The sequence below is a fragment of the Cyanistes caeruleus genome, chromosome 4, assembly GCF_971803275.1.
Source record: "Cyanistes caeruleus chromosome 4, bCyaCae1.hap1.1, whole genome shotgun sequence".
Classification (NCBI taxonomy): Eukaryota; Metazoa; Chordata; class Aves; order Passeriformes; family Paridae; genus Cyanistes; species Cyanistes caeruleus.
Window position 1 is genome coordinate 13,320,406 of NC_141704.1, and position 19,829 is coordinate 13,340,234.

Sequence of the window (19,829 nt, forward strand, 5' to 3'; positions counted from 1 at the left end):
TACTTGAAGAAATACTTTCTTAAACACTGAGTTGGAGAAATGAATGTACTTAAGAAAACAGTTTCTCAAAGGCCATAGATGACAGTTTGTCTGAGTTCTGAAAGAATAATTACTTGAAATAGATGGATACTTGAAGGAATTGGAAAGTACCAAATCATGACAGCAGATAGTATTTTATGACTCATCTAAAATACCAAGCATCAAAGGATAAGCAGTCTCTTCATAGATGAAATTCCCCAGTGGTTGTGTTATTTTCTTTCTGAACTTAGAAAAATATTGGGAATAGTGTGTTATGACAATGCTTCTGTTTCTGACATGGCAGAAGATAATTATTTTCCATCATTCCAAATTTGACATCACTGTAGTGATCATAATTGGATGGCCCATATATAAGGTGACAGTTTTGTTTAATAAGTGGGTGTAGTGTTATTAATTTATCATGGATCTCCCCCTACTCCCATTATGGGCATTTGTTGAGGATTGGTACTCATAAATAAGGAGCAACGTTTGTTTGAATTAACTTGGCTGTGTAGATATTGCAAGCTGGTGACTGACTTCATTCTTCCATAGTTAACTATAAGCAAAGGAAAGAAAAGCTTTCTTACTATCTTCATCTTGTGATGAAGGTGGTAAAAACCAGTGAGTTAATATTGCAATCATGTTCCACTTCCTTTTAGATAAAAGATTTGTTTTATCTGTTTAATGCTCTTCAGGCAAAAAAAATCTTGATTCCTCAAGTTTCTGATTTTATTCAGTGTAGATCAGGCTATTGGAATTTTTGAACTGAATTCTGACAGAGCTGTATTTGAATAGCTTGCTATAGGGTAGGAAGTTTGTTTTGGCTGTGTCCCCCCCCCCCCCCTTTCTTTATTGGGTTGTTTGTTTTTGTTGTGGTGGTCTTTTAGCAAGAATGGTGATGTATTTGCTTTGTCAGATATTGTCATTAATTGAGACATGCATTAGCCATTAATTTTCAGTCTATACATAGCTCTAAAAATGTATGCACAACTCTTCTTTTTTCTGCATTACATTTTAAAAGAAGCCCCAAATATCACTTGATTATCAGATTTGGTAAGCAGTTCTCTTCTTTCTGTGTTGACAGGGGAAGTCACTTGAATATATGATGATTGGGTAACCTCAGTTGTTTTATGCAAGTCTGAAGGTGTCACAGCCCATGAGACAGCTGTCTAAGTATGTTCTTCATTCCATCAGTCTCCAGGGCGTTTTTGCCTGCATTATTCTACAGCTGGTTCTTTACCTGGTCAGAAGTGTTTAAAGAAAATGTTTTAAGAAAAAAACACACCACCACCAAAGTCAAGTTTAAGTGCAAGAAACATCTTTCTAAGAGAAGATCTTGATCCTAGTCAGTGTTGTCCAATATGTGTTTTAGACCTATGTTAGACCACTAAAGCTGTTTTTTAGAATTACCTAATAGCAGGCAAAGTAGAAACTCTATTGTGCTAATGATTTGTTAGCACAGGTCACACTGCAGGGAGTAATGGAACAGCCATTAACCCTGGGCTAGCTGATTTTCCTGGATTTTAAAAATTCATGGTTTCCTTTTAGTTATTGGGTAAATTTTTTACTTTTTCAGAAGATGGGAACTAAATGGTGAGTTGATATTTCTTTAAGTTGTTGGTGCAGCTGTTCAGGGTTCTGCCCTGTGAGTAGAGTTATCTATATGGTACGGAAATGAGTACTCACTTAACTGTTAGAGGGGCTTTTGTTTATTTTAAGCCTTCTACTGAAAATATTCTATGCCTCCTCTTGATTTAATGTTTTTTTCTTGCTGCTTATTCTTGAAAATAGTACGTTTTTTCTTACTTTTTTGCATAGCTAGTGATACGGTTTGTTACTTGTGGTATTTAGTAAGAAAATACTCAGTGTTTAAATGAGGAAAGTAGAATATTCCAATGGCTACTTGGCTCAGTTGCCTTCTAGTTCATTGTATTTGGTATCTCACGTAACAGGACCAAAATACACCTTTTGCTGTCTAAAAGGAGAATGAACTAACTGTAGGTTTAGGTGCTTCAAACATCTTGGCATGTTCTTCAGTTAATTGCCAATCTTCACTAGTGTTACAAAAGCTAGATGAAGACTTGCTGCCATCTCACCCTTAGGGATGCCTTGTACATGCCACTTTGCCATCCTGAAGATGTCGACCTAATTAATAAAATAAGACAATTCAGATTTAATTCACAGTGTTTGTCTGAAGTCCATTTTTCACCAGGGGCTTGTGCTTTTTGGTAGCATAGTGTTTGGCAAGGATTACATGTTAAAATGGAGTTCAGCCAGGAAAAATGCCAGATTCTACACTTGGAATGGGACAGACATGGATGTATGGACAGTCTGGGGAATGAGAGGCTGGAAAGCAGCACCACAGCAAGGGAGCTGAGTGTCCTGGATGATGGAAAATTGAACATGAGTCAGCAGTGCCCTGGCTGCCAGGAGGGCCACCCACCCCCCATGGGGGCATCAGGCACAGCATTGCCAGCTGGGCAAGATTGTCCTGCTCTGCTCTGGGGTCACCTCACCTCAAGTGCTGGGGCAGTTTTGAGCACCACAGTATAAAAATGACATTAAACTATTAGAGAGTGTCCGAAGGAGGGCAACAAAGGTGGTGAAGGACTTTGAGAAGAAGCCATATGAGGAGTGGCTGAGGTCACTTGGCCTATTCAGCCTGGAGGACACTGAGGGGAGACCTCACTGCGGTTACAACTTCCTCATGAGGGGAAAGAGGAGGGGCAGGCACTGATCTCCTCTGTGGTGACCAGTGACAGGATCTGAGGGAGTGGTCTGAAGTTGTGCTGGGGGAAGTTCAGGTTCAATATTGGAAAAAGGTTTTTCCCCCAGAGGGTGGCTGTGCTCTGGAACAGGCTCCCCAGGGCAGTGGTCACAGCACCAGCCTGACAGAATTCAAGAATTTGGATAATCCTCTTGGGCAAATGGTGTAATTCTTGGGAATGGTGCTGTACAAGGCTGGGAGTTGGTCTTGATGCTGGTGGCTTCCTTCCAACTCAGCACATTTTGTGATTCTGTGAAAATATGTTGATCTCAAAATTGTGCTCATCTAGACATCAGCTAAGATACAACATTTTGTGGTATGAGAGGAGTATCTTTATTAGGCACGGTATGTGTTTCATTGCAAAGTGATCTGTGGTCTTGCAACTTTGATGTTTTGGAAAGCATTTGCAATTATTCATTATGTAAGTACTGAGGATCCTGAGCTATTTTACTTAAATTACCTGGTCACATGTGTAAAACCCAGTCTGTATTAGAGCATAAAAGTGCATTAGTTGACTAATATTTGTTTTTATTTCTCCTGTACTTGATTGGGTGTTCAGCCCTAGCCTGCACTAAGGGAAGCACAGGGGACTGGTAGCAACTGGCATACAGGTCTGATACGGTATTCACTTGTGCAAGTCAAGTAGGTTGTAGTTTGCTCTGCAGTTGAAAACTACTGCTTATTATTTCTATTCTACTCCTTTAAAAAAATTACTTCCAAAAGTGGCACTGAATGGGAATAGTATCTTCTAATGGTGATTTATTAAAATGGAAAATATTTCCTATCATTATTGTGAATTAGTGGAATGTTGTTTTTTTTTCAAAATACAAAATGATAGTTAAGATACTAGATTTATTTTTTTAAGTGCAAATCAAGTGAACAGTGCTGCCTTAGAGGTACATGCAACTTCCCTAACTAGGTTTCTGTTGAAAGGTACAGCAACTAAGCTTTGACAACATGGGGCAGTAAGCAAATGTACTTCATATTTAGTAAATCTGCCATAAAGTGATTCTCTGTCACTTCCCTTATTGTGCTGGGGTTTTTAATCATAAATTGTAATGGTTGTCCATTTCCAATATTTTCAAGTTCAGGTGTTAAGATTATCACAGTCTTTAAAGAAGTTTATTTGCACTTAACTTTTAGAGAGGATTGAGTGTTTTCCTTTTGCTTGTGTAAAATAAAACTAATGAAATAATTGTGACAGATAAAAGTGGCAATTTTTCTAATTAAATAGGTGATGTAAAATTGCCTGAGTTTAAAATGAACTGACTTAATCTTCTGCATGTTTCATTTCGTTTTTGACAGGGTTTGTGGATGCACTTAGATGTTTGCAATGAGCACTGTGGCTGGCATGCCCCAGTGTTTTGGATACCAATGCATAGGACTCCGTAGTAATCGAATTTATCAGAAACGAACGTCATGAGCATAGTGATCCCATTGGGGGTTGATACAGCAGATACTTCTTATTTGGAAATGGCTGCAGGCTCAGAGTAAGTATGTGAACATAATTTGTAAGTTTTCTTACTTATTTTTTAATTCCTTTTCATTTTTCCTTCATGACTGTTTTTTGAATACAGTTGGAGAAAACCTAACAGTTTCCTTACTTCATTGAATATTTAATTGCTTAAATTAATAACCGTCACTTCATTCAGTGACATTGTCAGTTTCCTCCACTTCAGGAGGAGCAAAGGAGAGAAGCTAAATGTTTCTACAAATGCATATTTTTCCTGCTTATCAGACTGAGAAATAAAGATGCTGCTTAGTTTACTTCTCATACTTAAAATATTTTGCCGTTTCAGTTTCCTTTTTAACTGCATGTAATTTTTTTTTTGTTTTTGCACATTAGAAAGATAAATTAATTCAGTGCATTAAGCTGCAAGAAAATAGTAATTAAGACAGGGGTGCATTTCATAATGAAAACTGAAAGCCTAGCTTAAATGGCTAATACCATGCCTTCAGAAAGTTATTTCTAATTGTAAAGCTAGTAGAAAAATCATTTAGTAACTGTATATAATGGGTTACAAAGAGTCAGTGAAACCATGCATTCAGTAAACTCTGGCTTTGCACAAAATATTTTAGTGTTGTGAGTTTCTGGGTTTTGGGGGATGGGGAGGATGGCATGTGAGGTTTTTTTATCAGGTTTTGGGGGGTGGTGTTGTTATGTGTGGATTTTTTTGTGTTGTGGTTCTTTCCTATTTTTTCTCCCCCGAGTCTCCTAGTCTCCATCCTACTGATGGACTAAGGTTTAGGTATTGTTGATCTCTGACTGCATACATTTCTCGTCAAACAAACATTTCCATGTATGTAGCATCAGCATGACTATCAAATGTTTAAGAAAAGTGGGTTTTCCTCCAAACTTCGAAGGAAGATTTGAGCAGAACTTTAGAACAGCTTTTTAAAGGGATGTTTCTCTATTTCCAGTTTTTCCAGTATTTCCAGTTATATATGAGACTATTCTAGGTTTGTGCCATATATTTGAAGAGAACCAAGAATTTGCAATTCAAAAATTTTTTTGCAGTATATTTTTGAAGTTGTTTTATCTTTTCATATTATGAACACAAGTTACCTTGATGGAGAATTTTTTTAACTTTAGTGAACTATTCACATTTCTTTTCATTATCTTTTCTTGTGCTTTTCTTTCATGTTTTGAGAGGGTCATGATTCCTGAGGTTGCTGACACCCCTTGCAGACACAGCATGTCATACTGAAATTAAAATAAATAAATTTAGTTGTCAGTATAAACAAGATAGAGTTCACAGTGTGTTATTTGTTTGATACTGTGGCAGAGTGACCCAGTTAGGAGCTGCTTTTCTTCAGATGTTAAGTGGCTGTTACCAGTTAGATTAATTCTTGTCATCTCAGCCATACTCTGGCTGAAATATGTGTAGTTGCATGATCAGTGCATGATGATTCAAAAGCTGTGTCACTGTCACAAGTGTGACACAAAGGTGTGTCCCTAACCTACCAGCTTACACAGCTGTAGTAAACCTTTCCTCTCTCCATCTCTGTGGTTTATTTTTTGTTCCTGTACATGTTCTTCCAGAGAGTAGCATGTTGTATGTAGAGTGTATTAATGACAGTCATAGATGGTCTTTGAGCAAGTTCTGGGGTTTTCCCAAGAGGGAGGAGCTGGAATTTTTCCACTGTGACTGGCAGGTCTCATATTGCTTCATCAGTTGCTGAAGCATGAGCAAACACAAGAATGGGGGAGTGGTAAACTTGATTATGCAGGAGAAGAAGCTTAGGAAAAAGCTCTTTGTGTAGTACAGTCTCTTAGTGCTGAAAGATTTTTCCTTATGCTTCGAACCAAGGCATAAGCCTATTAAAAAAGGGGATAGTTTATATGACTAATAGTTCCACACATTTTCATAATTGTAGCAAATAGGTGTGTATAGAATAATCTACTAAGAGGTTTAAGGATCTTAAAAATTGGGTGAAATAGTTTGTTTCTTACATTACACGTACTTAAGTGGTTGTCCAGATAGATCTTCATGTCATCATAGTCAAAAGACACATACTTTGCCTTTACTTCTAGATCTTACTAAAGATCAGGATGTGTGGCTTCTTAATGGTAAGGTCCTTGTAGTCATAAGCAGAGCAAGCCATTTCTGAAGTTTCCAAATGTACTCCCTAGCTCCAGAGATTGCTTGTGTAGCTTGGAGCATAAGTATAAGCTACGCTTTGGGAAATGCCATGGATGGAACTTGCTTTTCTGGTTTTAATATCTGTACATGTTTTTTAGAGAGAAGGCCTGTGTAATAAACCTCACAATAACAGTGTACAGATCACTGTGTTGAGTTCAGCATCCAGGAGTAAAAGAACATTGGTGTAGTCTTAAATACAGTTAATATTGGGCCAGCCTATACTTGTAGGGTCTGCTACAAGGCACTTAGGTAGAAGAACCCACTCCCTGGTAGAGAAGCAGTTCTTGGTTCTTGTTGTCTAGGTATTAAAGCATGTCAAATGTCTTTGGTCAGATGAAGTGTCTTGAAATAGAAAGTATTGTTTCTCATGCAAAATATACTGTATTTTTTTATCTGAGATGACCTTCAACTTGATACTGTTCAGGTGTGCTGGTACAAACAAAAAATAAACCTGAACTCCTTGAAAATTAGACCTATCAAACTGGATTGTGGAAGATAGATGCTGCTGAGTTTGCATTTGGAGTTCTGACAGATTTTCAGGAAGTACTCTTAGATAAGTTTTCACAGCCTAAAGCTTGGATACCCCATCTGTCTTTGAACATTTTACTTTCAGTGAGATTTTGTTTCCCATCTGAATATCTACATACTTATGGAAATGGTTGATGGCTCCAAATTCTAACATTGTATTTTGGGTATTAGTCAAAAATTGTGTGGGGTTTTTGTTCTTTTCCTTTTTTTTTTAAATTTATTACTAAATGGTCAAAAACAAAACGATATTTAAAAGAAATGGAGTTGAGGAGATCACGTTTTAGAGATGAATTGACTTTATTTGAATCATTGCTAGCTGATTTCCTTAATAAAAATTAACTATAAATGTGTTGGGATTGAGGTTTTGTAAATGAGCTGATGTCGCGTTTTGCTTTTAGTTTCTCACTAGTGCCATCTGCTGGCAATTTGCAGAATATTTTGTTTCCATTTTAGATCCCAGCAGTAGGAAATGGCCCAGAACATGTAGTTGCTTCGCTTCCTAAATGACGATTCTCTCAAGGCTTTTTTCTTTAGATATAGACATCTTTGGTTTTTTAATTGATTTGAGAAAATAATTTCAAGGTACAGTTTTCAAGGTACAGGAATGTCAAATCACTGCAGCCCAAGAGCATGTGGAAAGCTTTTATGTAGAGCTTTTTGTTTTGCTTCCTGTGAACATTTTGCACAGTTTTGAATTGCTGACCTTAACAGGTATATATGATATTTTAGCAAAATACCATGGTTAGTTTATCACAGTAATGTTTGTTTATTTAGGAAATAACATCTTGATTGAGCTTCATGTATACTGTGTTGTAATACAGACATTGCAGTTTTGATGAAAACAAAAAATACAGTAAATATCTTTTTTAGTTACACAGTAAGATTGCAGTTGTTTGAGGTGAAGCTGAAAAATGTGGAATGATCAGAAGGCTGACAAGTTTAGTACCTCAGTCTCTGACAGAACTGGCTAATGACCAAAAAAAACAATCAAGGAAAGCCTCACAGTGTTCTCACAGATCTGAATTCTTATACTTTTTTCTCCTGAAAACTTGCTTTCTGAAATGGCTGTAGGAATGCTGGTGGTGAGATTAAGGGGTGTTTTCCTGTAGTGCAGTAGTTAGTGCCTTGCTGCTTGGGCCCTGGTGCTTGAGCCTAAAAAACATAAAACTTGATTTTTAAATGACATAGTATCTGATGCCTTAATCATCTGAACAATTAAATATTTTGGCAAGAGGCATTTCTTCTTAAAGCAATTCTGAGATGCCTATTTCAGAAGAAGGGCTTGACCTTCGAACAGACAGGAGTATAGAGGGTGTCTTTTCTGTTTAAGGTCATGCACATGGCTGGCAAAACCAGGAGTAATAACGAATTCAGTAAACTGTCTGTCAAAGTTGATTATGTCTGTGGCTGTCTGGAAAAATTGTGTTCATTCTGTATTGCTTTATGGGGTCTGTATCACTTTTCTGTTGACTGTAAAGGAAACCTATGATGGTTAATTTCTAGCTTCATTAAATGTTTCTTCCTCACTTCCCCAGCCCAGTGCAGTGGGTAAATGGAACAGTAGCATTTACATTCGGCACTCTAGTGAACATCTGTTATAGTTGAAAGCAGTGTCTGTGCCTGGATAAGCATTTGAAAAAAGTTTTACTGAAAGCTGATTGTGCTCCTAATTTTTTAATAGTTGCCTTTGTGTCACCTGATTTTTCTCCCATAATTTTTCTGGTTTTCCTTGTTCAAGTAAAGATGTGCCGCCTTCTTAGTAACATTGTTCTCTGAATCTGTTTTATAAGTTCTAAAACGGTAATAAATCAATGTTTTTGGAAGCTTTACACTTCTGCTTCCCACCGTTATGCCTCTAAATACTAAATTTTGTTCTCTTAAGTGGTTTATAAATTGCTAGAGTAATAAGAAATGGATATAGGGTATTGAAGGTACTGTCTTGCCTAATATCTTGAAAGAGACTTGGACTATCTTTTTTATTTTTTTAGTCAACTGCTCTTTTCAGGACGCTTTCATTCTGGTATCTTTCACTGAATGTTCCTGTAGCTGGTATTTAGGTCATAGTAATACTTATTTTTAATGAAGGAAACTCTCTGAAATTAATCCTGGGTGGATTGTACCAGAATCCCCTCCTGCCTGTCCTTTATTAGTAAGCCTTCCTGCTCTGAAAATGGAGTACTTTTCAGCAAGACCTAGGCTGAGCATTGAATGCAGAGTGCGTACGAGAACCCATGATACTGCTCGTCCCATTCAGGAAATGGGGAGGAAAAGCAGTAGAAGCAACGCAGTGGTCAAGACCTGCTTGTTACTGGAGAAGCTAATTTCTGCCCTAGTCATGATGGATGCATAGCTAATGCTTCATTTGCTGGCATTTTCCTTGGCTAGGTCATCAGAAGGGTAACTAGAGCACAGAAAAGATGTGTGATTACTGCACACATGTGTTGGTAAATAGGTAAAAGCCAATTGGTTGGAAAGGCACAGTTTTTTTTCATATTTTGTCTTTATTTTGTCATGAGCTAAAGTTCTAAGCTGTTTGCTAACTCCAAATAAAATTGTATTTTCAATACAATCCCTGTGAAGGGATGTAAGAGAGTAAATGAGGATTTTTCTGGGTTTATGAAGTAAAGAAGAACAAGTGCTGTCAGATTTGGTTTGTCTCATGCTAGTCAGAAGTTGTATTTTTAATGTTAGTACTTCACATGATTTGTGTGCTCACGTGTTTGTTCACTCTCAAAAAAAGGCAGCTGACAACTGTTGGAGACAGTAATCTTTTTAAAAAAGATTTTTTTCTTTGGACTCTAGAAACGAAAGCCCTCCCCCAGAAGTGCTTTTAACTAGTTTCTTCTTAAACAATTTTATCATGTAGTAACCTCACATGGGAAAAAGCTTATAAGAAGAAATGGGCCACCAAACTCATTAGTAGGACACTTACAAAGAGATGTGAAAATACTGCATTTTGTTCAGAAAGTTAATGATTAAGTATAAATTTTCCAAAAAGTAACAAATATAAGCTGCTGGCGTCCTCTTAAATCAAACTATAGTACAGCTTTATGGCATAGCAAAAAAGCCTCAATTAAGTATCTTAATGTGTAACAAAAAAATCCCATCAGTATCTATTTCAATTTAGGATTCAGAAACACCAAGTTTATTTTTAAAATCAGTTCAAGGAATTAGTAAGATATGTGATAGGAAATAGAATTCACACATACTAAAATCAGAAAACTGAACCAGACTTTTGGTAACCTAGACTCATTTGTCTTAGTGTGATTAAATCATACAGTGCAACAAAAAAATTGCTAGTTATCTTGGTCATGCACACATGAACAACTGCTCAAGAAAGGCCATGAAGATGTAAATTTTTGTGCTCAAATAGATCCCCCTGTTTTAGTATTCCTTTATCTTTCTTGATTTGTATTGTGGTTTAGTCCATATAAAACATGGTTTGTATATTAAAGAAGGTAATGATTTTGATACAAAACTTTGTCTTGCAAATGGTTACCACCTTTTTCTTTCTATTTAAAGATAAATCTGTAGAAACTGCCTTGTTTAGACAATTTGCACTGGTTAGGGTTTCTGCTTGTAGAACAGTCGGTGCCGGTGGTGCCACGCCACTGCCGCTGTGTGTCGCTGCAGGGCTCCGTGGTTGTGCAGCATCAGTCCTTGGGCAGAATTCCTTTTGGCAGCTTCTGGTACCGCTCAGTGAGGGGGCTGCGGGGGGAGTTTGCAAGTTTGTTCCTGCCCCCATATTCTCCTTTAAACAGAACCAGCGGGGAATTAATTAGAAGTTGTGCATCACGTACCTCCAATTTATTAATATAAATTACATAGTAATTGTATTTGTTCCTCATCTGTCTTTTGCTTTGCAGACCAGAATCTGTAGAAGCTAGCCCTGTGGTAGTTGAAAAATCGAACAGTTATCCTCATCAGTTGTATACCAGCGGCTCGCATTCACACAGTTACATTGGTTTGCCTTACGCAGTAAGTTTTGTGCAAAGTATTTTGTTCAAATAGATATTATGTAAAAATGTGCTGGTTTTATCTGGAAAAACTGATTCATGCTTATATATCTGTATCTTATTGGGAGTTGGATAAGCTGGCTAAAATTGGTCTATCAGAATCAGAAAGTAGTGCACTTAAATGTCTGACATAGTTAAGAAGTTAGAAAATAAGGTTGAATTGGGATATAACTTTAATTTTAACCTTCTACTGCAAAAATAAGAAGCCTGAAGTTCTTTGCCAAATGAATTCTTACATTTTGGCTTGAATAACCATCAGTGTATGAGCATTATGATAAATTGCCTTTTAACAAAATTCTAGGACCATAACTATGGTGCTCGGCCTCCTCCAACGCCTCCAGCTTCTCCTCCTCCATCAGTGCTTATAAGCAAGAATGAAGTAGGAATATTTACCACTCCCAACTTTGATGAAACCTCCAGTGCTACTACCATCAGTACGTCAGAGGATGGAAGCTATGGAACGGATATTACCAGATGCATTTGTGGCTTTACACATGATGATGGATATATGATCTGTTGTGACAAATGCAGGTAATGCATATTAAAATAACTTAAAAAGTAAAACACTGCTTAAAAGTTACAGCTGCACTGGAAGTAAATGTAACTAAATGGTGTTTTAATTACGGTGAGTCACAAGAAATTTCCTTCCATCAGAAAAGTGCTTGAAGGTTGCGTGGTTTTCTTATAGGCAACATAGTCAGGTAAGGCCAGTGAGTATTTTTTAATTTAATTCTAGTCAGTCTTGACTACTCATTAATTTGGTCATGCCTTTGCTTGTGCATTGCTGCACAAGGTGTACCTCTTTTCCCCTCTAAAAAGGATGTCTCTGGTACTCTGTCCCAAGTTTTTTGTTAGTATGGTTAAATGAAGACCTAGGCATTGCTTAATTTGCATGTACTGAGTAATAAAGTATCTTGGTGATTGATGTGTATGTGAATCAAAGAACTTGAAGGATGCAAAATAATGTGAAAGAAACTTCTTGAATATTGGCTTCTCTGTGCATGATCTTTCTGATAACTCTTCATTTTTCAAAGCATTCAGTTAATAAGTATGAAAAGACTAACCTAGATTCTTATTGGAGAAGCTGAAGTTAAATGTTTAGACTTCAGAGTTTATTCTTAAGCACCTACTTGATCATAATATAGTAAGAGACTGCTGTTAAATACTTGGAACTGGAAAAACAAGATTAGAAATTTTTAGAGCTGATACACTTAAGAGAAGACAAATCTTGTATTCCTACTCAATATTAGCTTGTATTTTTACATTGGGTTAATGAATGCTGTTGGATTTGTTAGATCTTCATGTATTTTTAAAATTGTAGCTAATTAAAATACTAATTTGAGCTCCATCCTTCTGTCTGCTTACCTAACAAGCTTGTTAGTAATTTCTGATGGTCCTTGATTCTGATAATCTTGTACATTATTTTGAAATGTATTAAGATGTTCTTCCAGCAGTGGAGTTGTAGGCAGTCACCAGTTAGGTAGAGTCTTTGTCCTTGGGAGAGGAGATTCTCTGTGAGGAGTTGTGAATTTACCACAACTCTTTCCAAGTGGGAGGATAACTGTTTTTGTGTCCCTCATCCTTCTGGCACTGTTGTAGGGATGAGCGTAAACTACTGTTTTAGGTTAGCCTTCAGTCTCTTCCCGGACTCAGGGAAGCAGTTAAAGCTCTTTGTATGCTGTACAGTACTGCCAGATTATAGTAGGGTGTATAAAAATGTGTATTTATTCTTCCTGTATTCTATTGTATTATTATATTTATATATAAGGAAATCAAACTGTATCTTAGTGTATATTTCTCCATATAAAAATATTTTATATACCCATTTCTAAAAGGGAATTAAATCCTTTTGTTTAAAACCAAACCACTTGTTCTATGTAAAGCATAAGTCTTGTTGCTGAGGGTATTTGTCTCTATCTTGCTCTCTATTGTGATAATTTACCATTTTATTTCTCATGTTAGAGAAAAACTTTCAAGAGAGAAAATGAGTCAGCTAGCAGAGTGGTGACAAAGACAGTGATTGAGATGTAGTTTTAGGCAGTACTGAATCTGAGTAAAGATGACAATAAAAAAAAAAACCAGCTTACTTTCTCTGTGTATTGTGCATGAAATTTTTAAAATTGTACTTTAAAGCTGGGGTTTTGTTTCGGTGTTTTCGTAGTGTCTGGCAGCACATTGACTGCATGGGGATTGACAGACAGCATATTCCTGACATATATCTGTGTGAACGTTGCCAACCCAGGTAAGTAGTTTTGTTGATTTTGAACTCTAAAACAGAATGGAACAGTGCACAGCTGATACTTTCCTAAGCATCTGAGTATTCAGTTAGTTTACTGTTTGTAAACAAATGTGACAATAGTCTATAGGAAATGCTAGAGGTCTATTCTAACGCTTAAATGCTCTGATATATTTTCTGATTTCAGGAGTTTAGATAAAGAAAGAGCAGTGCTGTTGCAACGAAGGAAAAGGGAAAATATGTCAGGTGAGTAAAATTTAAATCTCTTTCCTTAGTAAAGGTCATAAAATAAGTATAAAATACATACACAGACTTAAGAGTGCATACATGGTTCCCACAGTTTTGAAAGCCTTCAGCATACAAGGTGCAGTAAATCAGTGCCTTTTATTTGACTGTGTTGTTACCAAGATAACATCATATCAGAATTGTTGTAGTTCCACATGTTAATGGATTCCAGCACTGTGGTTTTTTTTATAGCAGTATGGGGAAAAAAAAAAAGTTTCAGGAAGAAATCCTAATTATTATGTGTTGGATGTAGATTGGGTGTTCTGGTATGGCTCTGAGTTTGTTTCAAAAATGGGAGAAGTTGCTAAACCGAGTTAATACAATGTAGGTAATAATGTTTTGAGGGTTTTTTCCTTTGATAATAAAGGTGATGTGTAGTGCAAGCACCCGATTCAGTCAGACTATTTATTTTACATAAGTAGTTCCTGTACCTGTTCACAGGATTTCAAAGCTCACCTGGCCTCATTTGTCACAAGCTCTGTCTGACCATCACTAAAGTGTGTTGTAGAATACTTGGTTGACAGCTGGTACTTTTAAAGTCTATTACCAAAGTAATAACTTGGGAGTAGGTCATCCTCCTAAATGTAACATGTTTTACTTCCAGATCATGCCTCTGAAGTAGTGGAGTGTGTATGTGTATTTTAAGATTTCTTTTAAAAGTACCTTGTAGATATGGTCCTGTTGCCCACTTCATATGGCTTCAGAAAGTCTGGGGGGGGTGTGGCACAGCTGTGTTTCTTGTTGCAGTTGATACTTGGTGTTGTCTGGTACTGTTACCTAAAGTCCCTTAATGGCATTAACAATCTACTTACAAAACCACAATAATTTTTTGTTCTGTCTCTTTTCATTTTAACAAAACCAAGCTTATTTTTTACAGTTTGGTTGACCTAGTAGATTAACCAAATTAAAGTTCTAAAAATGTTTGGACTTTAAAATTAATTTTGCTGATGCTACTAAAATAGCAGAACAAGTAGATTTATAGCTTCTTTGGAGTTAATGAGTTCACTGAGTGGTCTGATAATACTGTGAGGTTGAACTTGAATTTTTCATAACAAATAGGGGAAGTTGATGATCTGGGCTATTTAAATAATCTCTTGGGATTTGTAGGCACACTATTGGATCATCTGCTGTAAACTTAAGGGAAGAGAGATTAAAAATCTTAGGAGGAGCTGACAAGATTTTACCTTTGAAGTTAGTGTTTTAACCCTCCTCGTTCTTGATCAGTATTCTAAATCTGTTACATGCATTCAGTAGGAAGTACTAAATGGTAAAGCAAAAGTATCAGAACAGCTGAAGAGAAGCAGAATTTGCTTTTCATCTAAAGTGTGGTCAAAGTGCAGTATTGATTACTAGGATTTATAATACATAACTTGAATGTCTGTGCTTACATCTCTTAATTTCCATTTAGCTTGGGTGAATGCACTTTATGTTGACTGCTGTAAAGTTCAGTTGGACTTAGTGATTTTGGGTATAAACTGTGTGAAACATTATTAAAATGGGCAATTTTCACAGATGATTTCAAGCAGGAAAAGCAAAAGTGGCATCAATGTGAATGGATCTTTTAAATGTTTTAGATCCTCAAGAGAGGCAGAATGTTACTTTTAACTTAATTATTACTAATTCTCAAGTGTTTAATAAAAGGTAAGATTGCATAATTTGGATATGCTTTGATGAGCAAGTCTATGTATAGGTCTTTCCACTTAGATATGAGAATTCTTCAGAGTATAATGTTTTTATTGTAAAGATTTCTGAAGAGTTGCTGTCTTAGCTGTGTTTCATCCTAAGGTAAACAGTGGGGGGAAAGCACTAGATCAGTTGGTCTGCCTCAGTAAAAGAGTTTTTAATTGAACATTTCACGTGATAGAAAAGTGTGTGTGTTTAAGCTTTTATGTGTAACTACATCACTTTTATTTCTGGCAACATTTTTAGCCCATTGTTCTGGGGCCTGTGGTTGTATGAGATGTTGTTTTTGTTTTTCTGGTATAAAAGTCCAGTTCTGGTGCAGCTTACTGTGCAGTGGATTACCTATTATGCCTCAGTGAAGTGAGCACCTTTGTTAAACCCATACTCAGTTGTATACTGGATGTTTTGGGTTTGGTTGGTGGGTTCATTTCAGGTTTTTTGGGGTTTCTTAAGATGCAATATCTAGATGTGTAAATTACACAAAGATGTTGCTTTAAGCTGTTTGGTCTTGAAATTGATGCTGTCAAGATAACTTGCTGCTTATGGGTAGATGAATCTGGGCCCATAACTTGTGAAATCTGGAGAGTCTATATCTTCTGACATGCAAACTCAAGATCTCCCCTTAGTGTATTTTACCATGGCTCTTCAAAGTGAAAGCAGGTTATGTAGGTTAGGAAGGAGTGTCTCAAAACAACTCCATGTAATTACATGTTCAGTTGAGGTAATTATTCTTAACAGTAAGTTACAGCACACTGTAGATGACAACACTGAAATGTTGCTTCCCTAAGGAAAACAGTATTTTTTGGGGCTTGGGGTAAGGGGGAGAGGTGTGTGGCTGTGATGTCATGATTCTGTAGGCACTAGTGTATGGACTACAGACACCGGCAGTTTTAAGTTTCTATTCTGAGGTTTCTGTTTCTCAGCCATTGGTTATTCTGCTATTTATTCTTCTTTGATTAGAAATTGCTTCTTTCCATATGATTTTTATGCTCATTTAGAAAATATTCTCAGCAGAGATGTGAACAAATTCAGAAAACATCATCAGTTCCTAATTCATGAAATATAATTATGTTCCTGATAAGGTGTTTAAAAGAGTAACCGAGATGATAAAATGGGATTGTTTGCTGAATCCTGTTAAGGAATGTCGTGAGCAGGAAAAATCCAGAGTAACCAGTAGCTGGAGTTCTTTATTTAGTAAAGAAGGTTTTGAGAATTAGGGCTGCTGAGTGCACTCATTAAAGCAACATCCTTCTGAGATCAGAAGCAGTGTTCTCTCCGCTCTCATATTAACTATTTGTACAGCCGCCTTCTGTGCCATATGAGAAAGTTTTGCTTAGTGTGAAGTGTATTTACTGAATGCAGAATATATGGAAAAGCTGCTAAAATCTGAGAAGACTCTACTGAGTACATGCAAACAGCAGTCTCCTATCTGTGTGCATCAGCTCTCTTCCAATCCTCCCCATCCTTCACAGCCTTTCATCTTGACAGAACTAGGGTAATCCTGTTTCAGGTCAGGATATGTGTTTGTCTGACATAAATGCTGATGTATGCTAAATTTCAGGCTTTGGCCTTTAGGTCTGTGAGAGCACAGCACAATGAAAAAGTATCTGTCAGTTTGTGTCTGATTGTCTCTTTTTTCTTTCTGAGTAGCACAGTGTTACTGTAAGGGGATTTTGATACAAAAGGCTTTTGGCTTTTGACATATTCACCCTGAAAAAGGCACTTGACAGTGCAAATTGCAGCTGAAATAGTTGATTATGACTTATATGTGATTAATTAATAGAGCTTCACAAGAAATGCTTGTCAGTCATTAATTTTAATCCATTCTAGAATACAGTTATCTGAGAGGATCCAAATGCTGTATTACAAGTAAAAGCTATATATAAGTGAATGAGTTTAACAGATTTTTTTTTTTCCTTTTTACCTTTTTTGTTCAGATTTTAATTTTGCTTAAAATGGAAAATGGTCATTAATTACATTCTGAGAATGGAATTTAATCTGGTGCCTTTTTCTTACCTTGCATTACAAACCTCTCTTAATTACCAGTTTTTCATTGGTCCTTCATTTTCATGCTGTTGCAACTGTTGGTGAATTTTGCATATGAATGCTTGGAGCATTTGTCAGTATGAATTTTTGTATTTTGAAAGCAGATGTAGAGTAACTAGTGAATGTTATTTCTGCAGTACTTGAGTATTTACAGACTATTCTTTGTTTTAAAGATGGGGACACCAGTGCAACAGAGAGTGGTGATGAGGTTCCTGTGGAACTGTATACTGCTTATCAGCATACACCAACAACCATTACTTTAACTGCTACAAGAGTTACAAAAGTTAATGATAAGAAAAGGAAAAAAAGTGGAGAGAAAGAACAGAACATAGCAAAATGTAAAAAAGTAAGTGACTGTAATTTTTTCTTATTACTTTGTGTTATAAATTACAGCTATGTGACATTTCTTACCAAGAGACACCGATTTAAAAATCAGGCTCTTTTACTGCCTGGTTTTAGCTTGGAGCATTTACTCTGCAGTAAATGATAGTATTCCTGGGTGCCTGACCCCCATGACTCGTCCTTATTTCAAGTTAATATATCCTGCCTGGCCAAGTTCAGTTTTATAATTGAGGCAGAATCTCCCCACAGGAATTGCATTTACTGGATCATTTGAAATAGAGGTGCTGCAGAACAAGCTTTGGGATACCCAAAGAAAAATTCCTTGAAACTCTTCATTTGTGGTGGTTTCAAGTACAGAAATGTTTGTCATCAGTTGTCCTAGTGTAACTCCACTTATTTGAGTAGAAATTGTGTGGAAGTGTGCTGTCAAAGTTAGCTGCTAAACTGATTAGACTAAAAAAAATACTGACATTATACTGCTTGTATAAACAGTATATATGTGAAGACAAAACATTTGTAAAGAAGTAAAGTACATAGAACTTCCTAAATAAGTGGTTTTCATAGTTAATTTCATTGGCTTGGATGAGAATTTTGTCCTTTAAAACTTGAAAGTCAGAATAAGTTATTGAGGTCTTTTTGGAATCTTTACTAAAATGTTTCCTTTTGATTGAGCAGTTCTCAATACAAATCTATGTCCATGTATTCCTCTCTTACCTCTGATATTTTGGCTTGGATTCTGAAATTCTAGAGAATCAAGTTGTAATATGAGAGAAAGGTGGCGGTACCTGACTACTGTGCAGTTAGGTTGGAGTGCTGAATTGGTTTTTAAAATATATTTTGTGCAATATAACCTCTTACCTCCTTGAGATTTCAGCATAGTTTGTTGTTTTTCTCTTGCATGTTTGATTGAAAAGTTGTTAATTTGTTAATAAGTTTTCAGTTCCTTTAGAGATTTTGTATTTCCTCCAGTGAATATGAATATCTAATTTTATTCCAGGCATTTCGAGAAGGATCCAGGAAATCTTCAAGAGTAAAGGTAATGTGATTTTGTTTGGGTTTTGTTTCAGACCTTAACTGTACTTTACTTAAATAATAAGCATCAATAGTGTAATTGGGGCTGTACTCTAAACACTACAGTATTCTCTTCTTGGTAACTAATATGTTACGTATGCATCACAGTGATTTTAAATTAAGGTATGAGCACTACATCTTTGTCCTGTGAAATTAACCAGAGTAATTAGTGCAAATTTTTATTTCAAGAGTCAGTAGATTAATTTGGGCTCATGTGTGCAATGTGAGGGAGTAAAATTGAGTGAACACCTTATTTGAGCTTAGTGGCTCCAGCTTTTCATAACTGTTAAGCAGTGAAATAATAAAATGGTTATATTGAATTTGAAAGCTAAGTTAGTGGTTCTTCTCTGTTAAATCTCCATCTACACCTGGTGGGACTCCTGTACATCTGGCAGTATTCTACTCACTGATACTGGCATAGTCTGAGTGAATCGTATTGGGGTGTCTGCCTTGTAAGATTTAAGTGTTAGAGCAGTCTTTAAATTTTCTGTGACATAAAATTGTGCATGGTATGAGAACTAGGTGTTTCCATAGTTCATTCATTCTTGGTAAATATAAAATCAAGTGGGATGCAATTTACACTTCAAATGTGTAAGATGTGACTTGGGAACAGTGAAGACAAAATTGGGGAAGAAAAATCTCTAGTTTTGTGGGGGTTTTATAATATGGTACTTGTAAGGTTCCATTGTTTTTTCATGGTTGTCTTAGCTTCACACCTTTGAAATGCTGTTTTATGTGTATGGTTTTCTTCATGCACAAAAGAAATGTAAACAGGTAATTTGAATTGATGAACTACTTGTGTTTTATTAATGTTTAATAGTGTCTCTGCTCAGGTGGATAGAAAAGGGAGCGTTGGCTGGCTGCTGCTGTCCGTAAGGAGCTTTGGTTGGCTGCAGCCTGGCTGCTGCTTGTGAGGTCTGGAGGTACAATGGCACTTTCTTTAAAAGTGAAAGGATCTGAAGCACTGCAGAAGAAAATTGTATAGAGAGGAGCAGATAAGGAGAGAAAAATTTTATGTGCAAAGCCTGTAACGTTAGAGTCACAACCTTAACGTAGCAGGTGTACGATTAGTAAAGTTTAGTAAGTTATGCAGCAGAAGAAAAGATACAGCATGAACTTTGAAGTTGAAAGGGGAAAATCAAGTCTGTGTATTACAGGATAAAAGCTGGAGTTCTCTATATTTGCATATGTTC

At 36.4% G+C, this 19,829-nt stretch overlaps 1 protein-coding gene across 8 annotated transcripts in view; it reads left to right on the plus strand.

Moving 5' to 3' along the window:
- KMT2E (lysine methyltransferase 2E (inactive)) overlaps positions 1-19,829 on the plus strand; it is a 58,184-nt gene that overhangs the window by 15,819 nt on the left and 22,536 nt on the right. For all 8 annotated transcript variants that reach the window (XM_023918943.2, XM_023918947.2, XM_023918945.2 and 5 more), the window contains 7 exons: positions 4,091-4,275; positions 10,824-10,935; positions 11,275-11,504; positions 13,135-13,215; positions 13,397-13,455; positions 17,397-17,569; positions 18,563-18,601. In XM_023918943.2, the coding sequence (XP_023774711.1) occupies positions 4,205-4,275; positions 10,824-10,935; positions 11,275-11,504; positions 13,135-13,215; positions 13,397-13,455; positions 17,397-17,569; positions 18,563-18,601 (765 nt within the window). In that variant the 5' untranslated portion in view covers positions 4,091-4,204. The remainder of the gene's footprint in view (positions 1-4,090; positions 4,276-10,823; positions 10,936-11,274; positions 11,505-13,134; positions 13,216-13,396; positions 13,456-17,396; positions 17,570-18,562; positions 18,602-19,829) is intronic.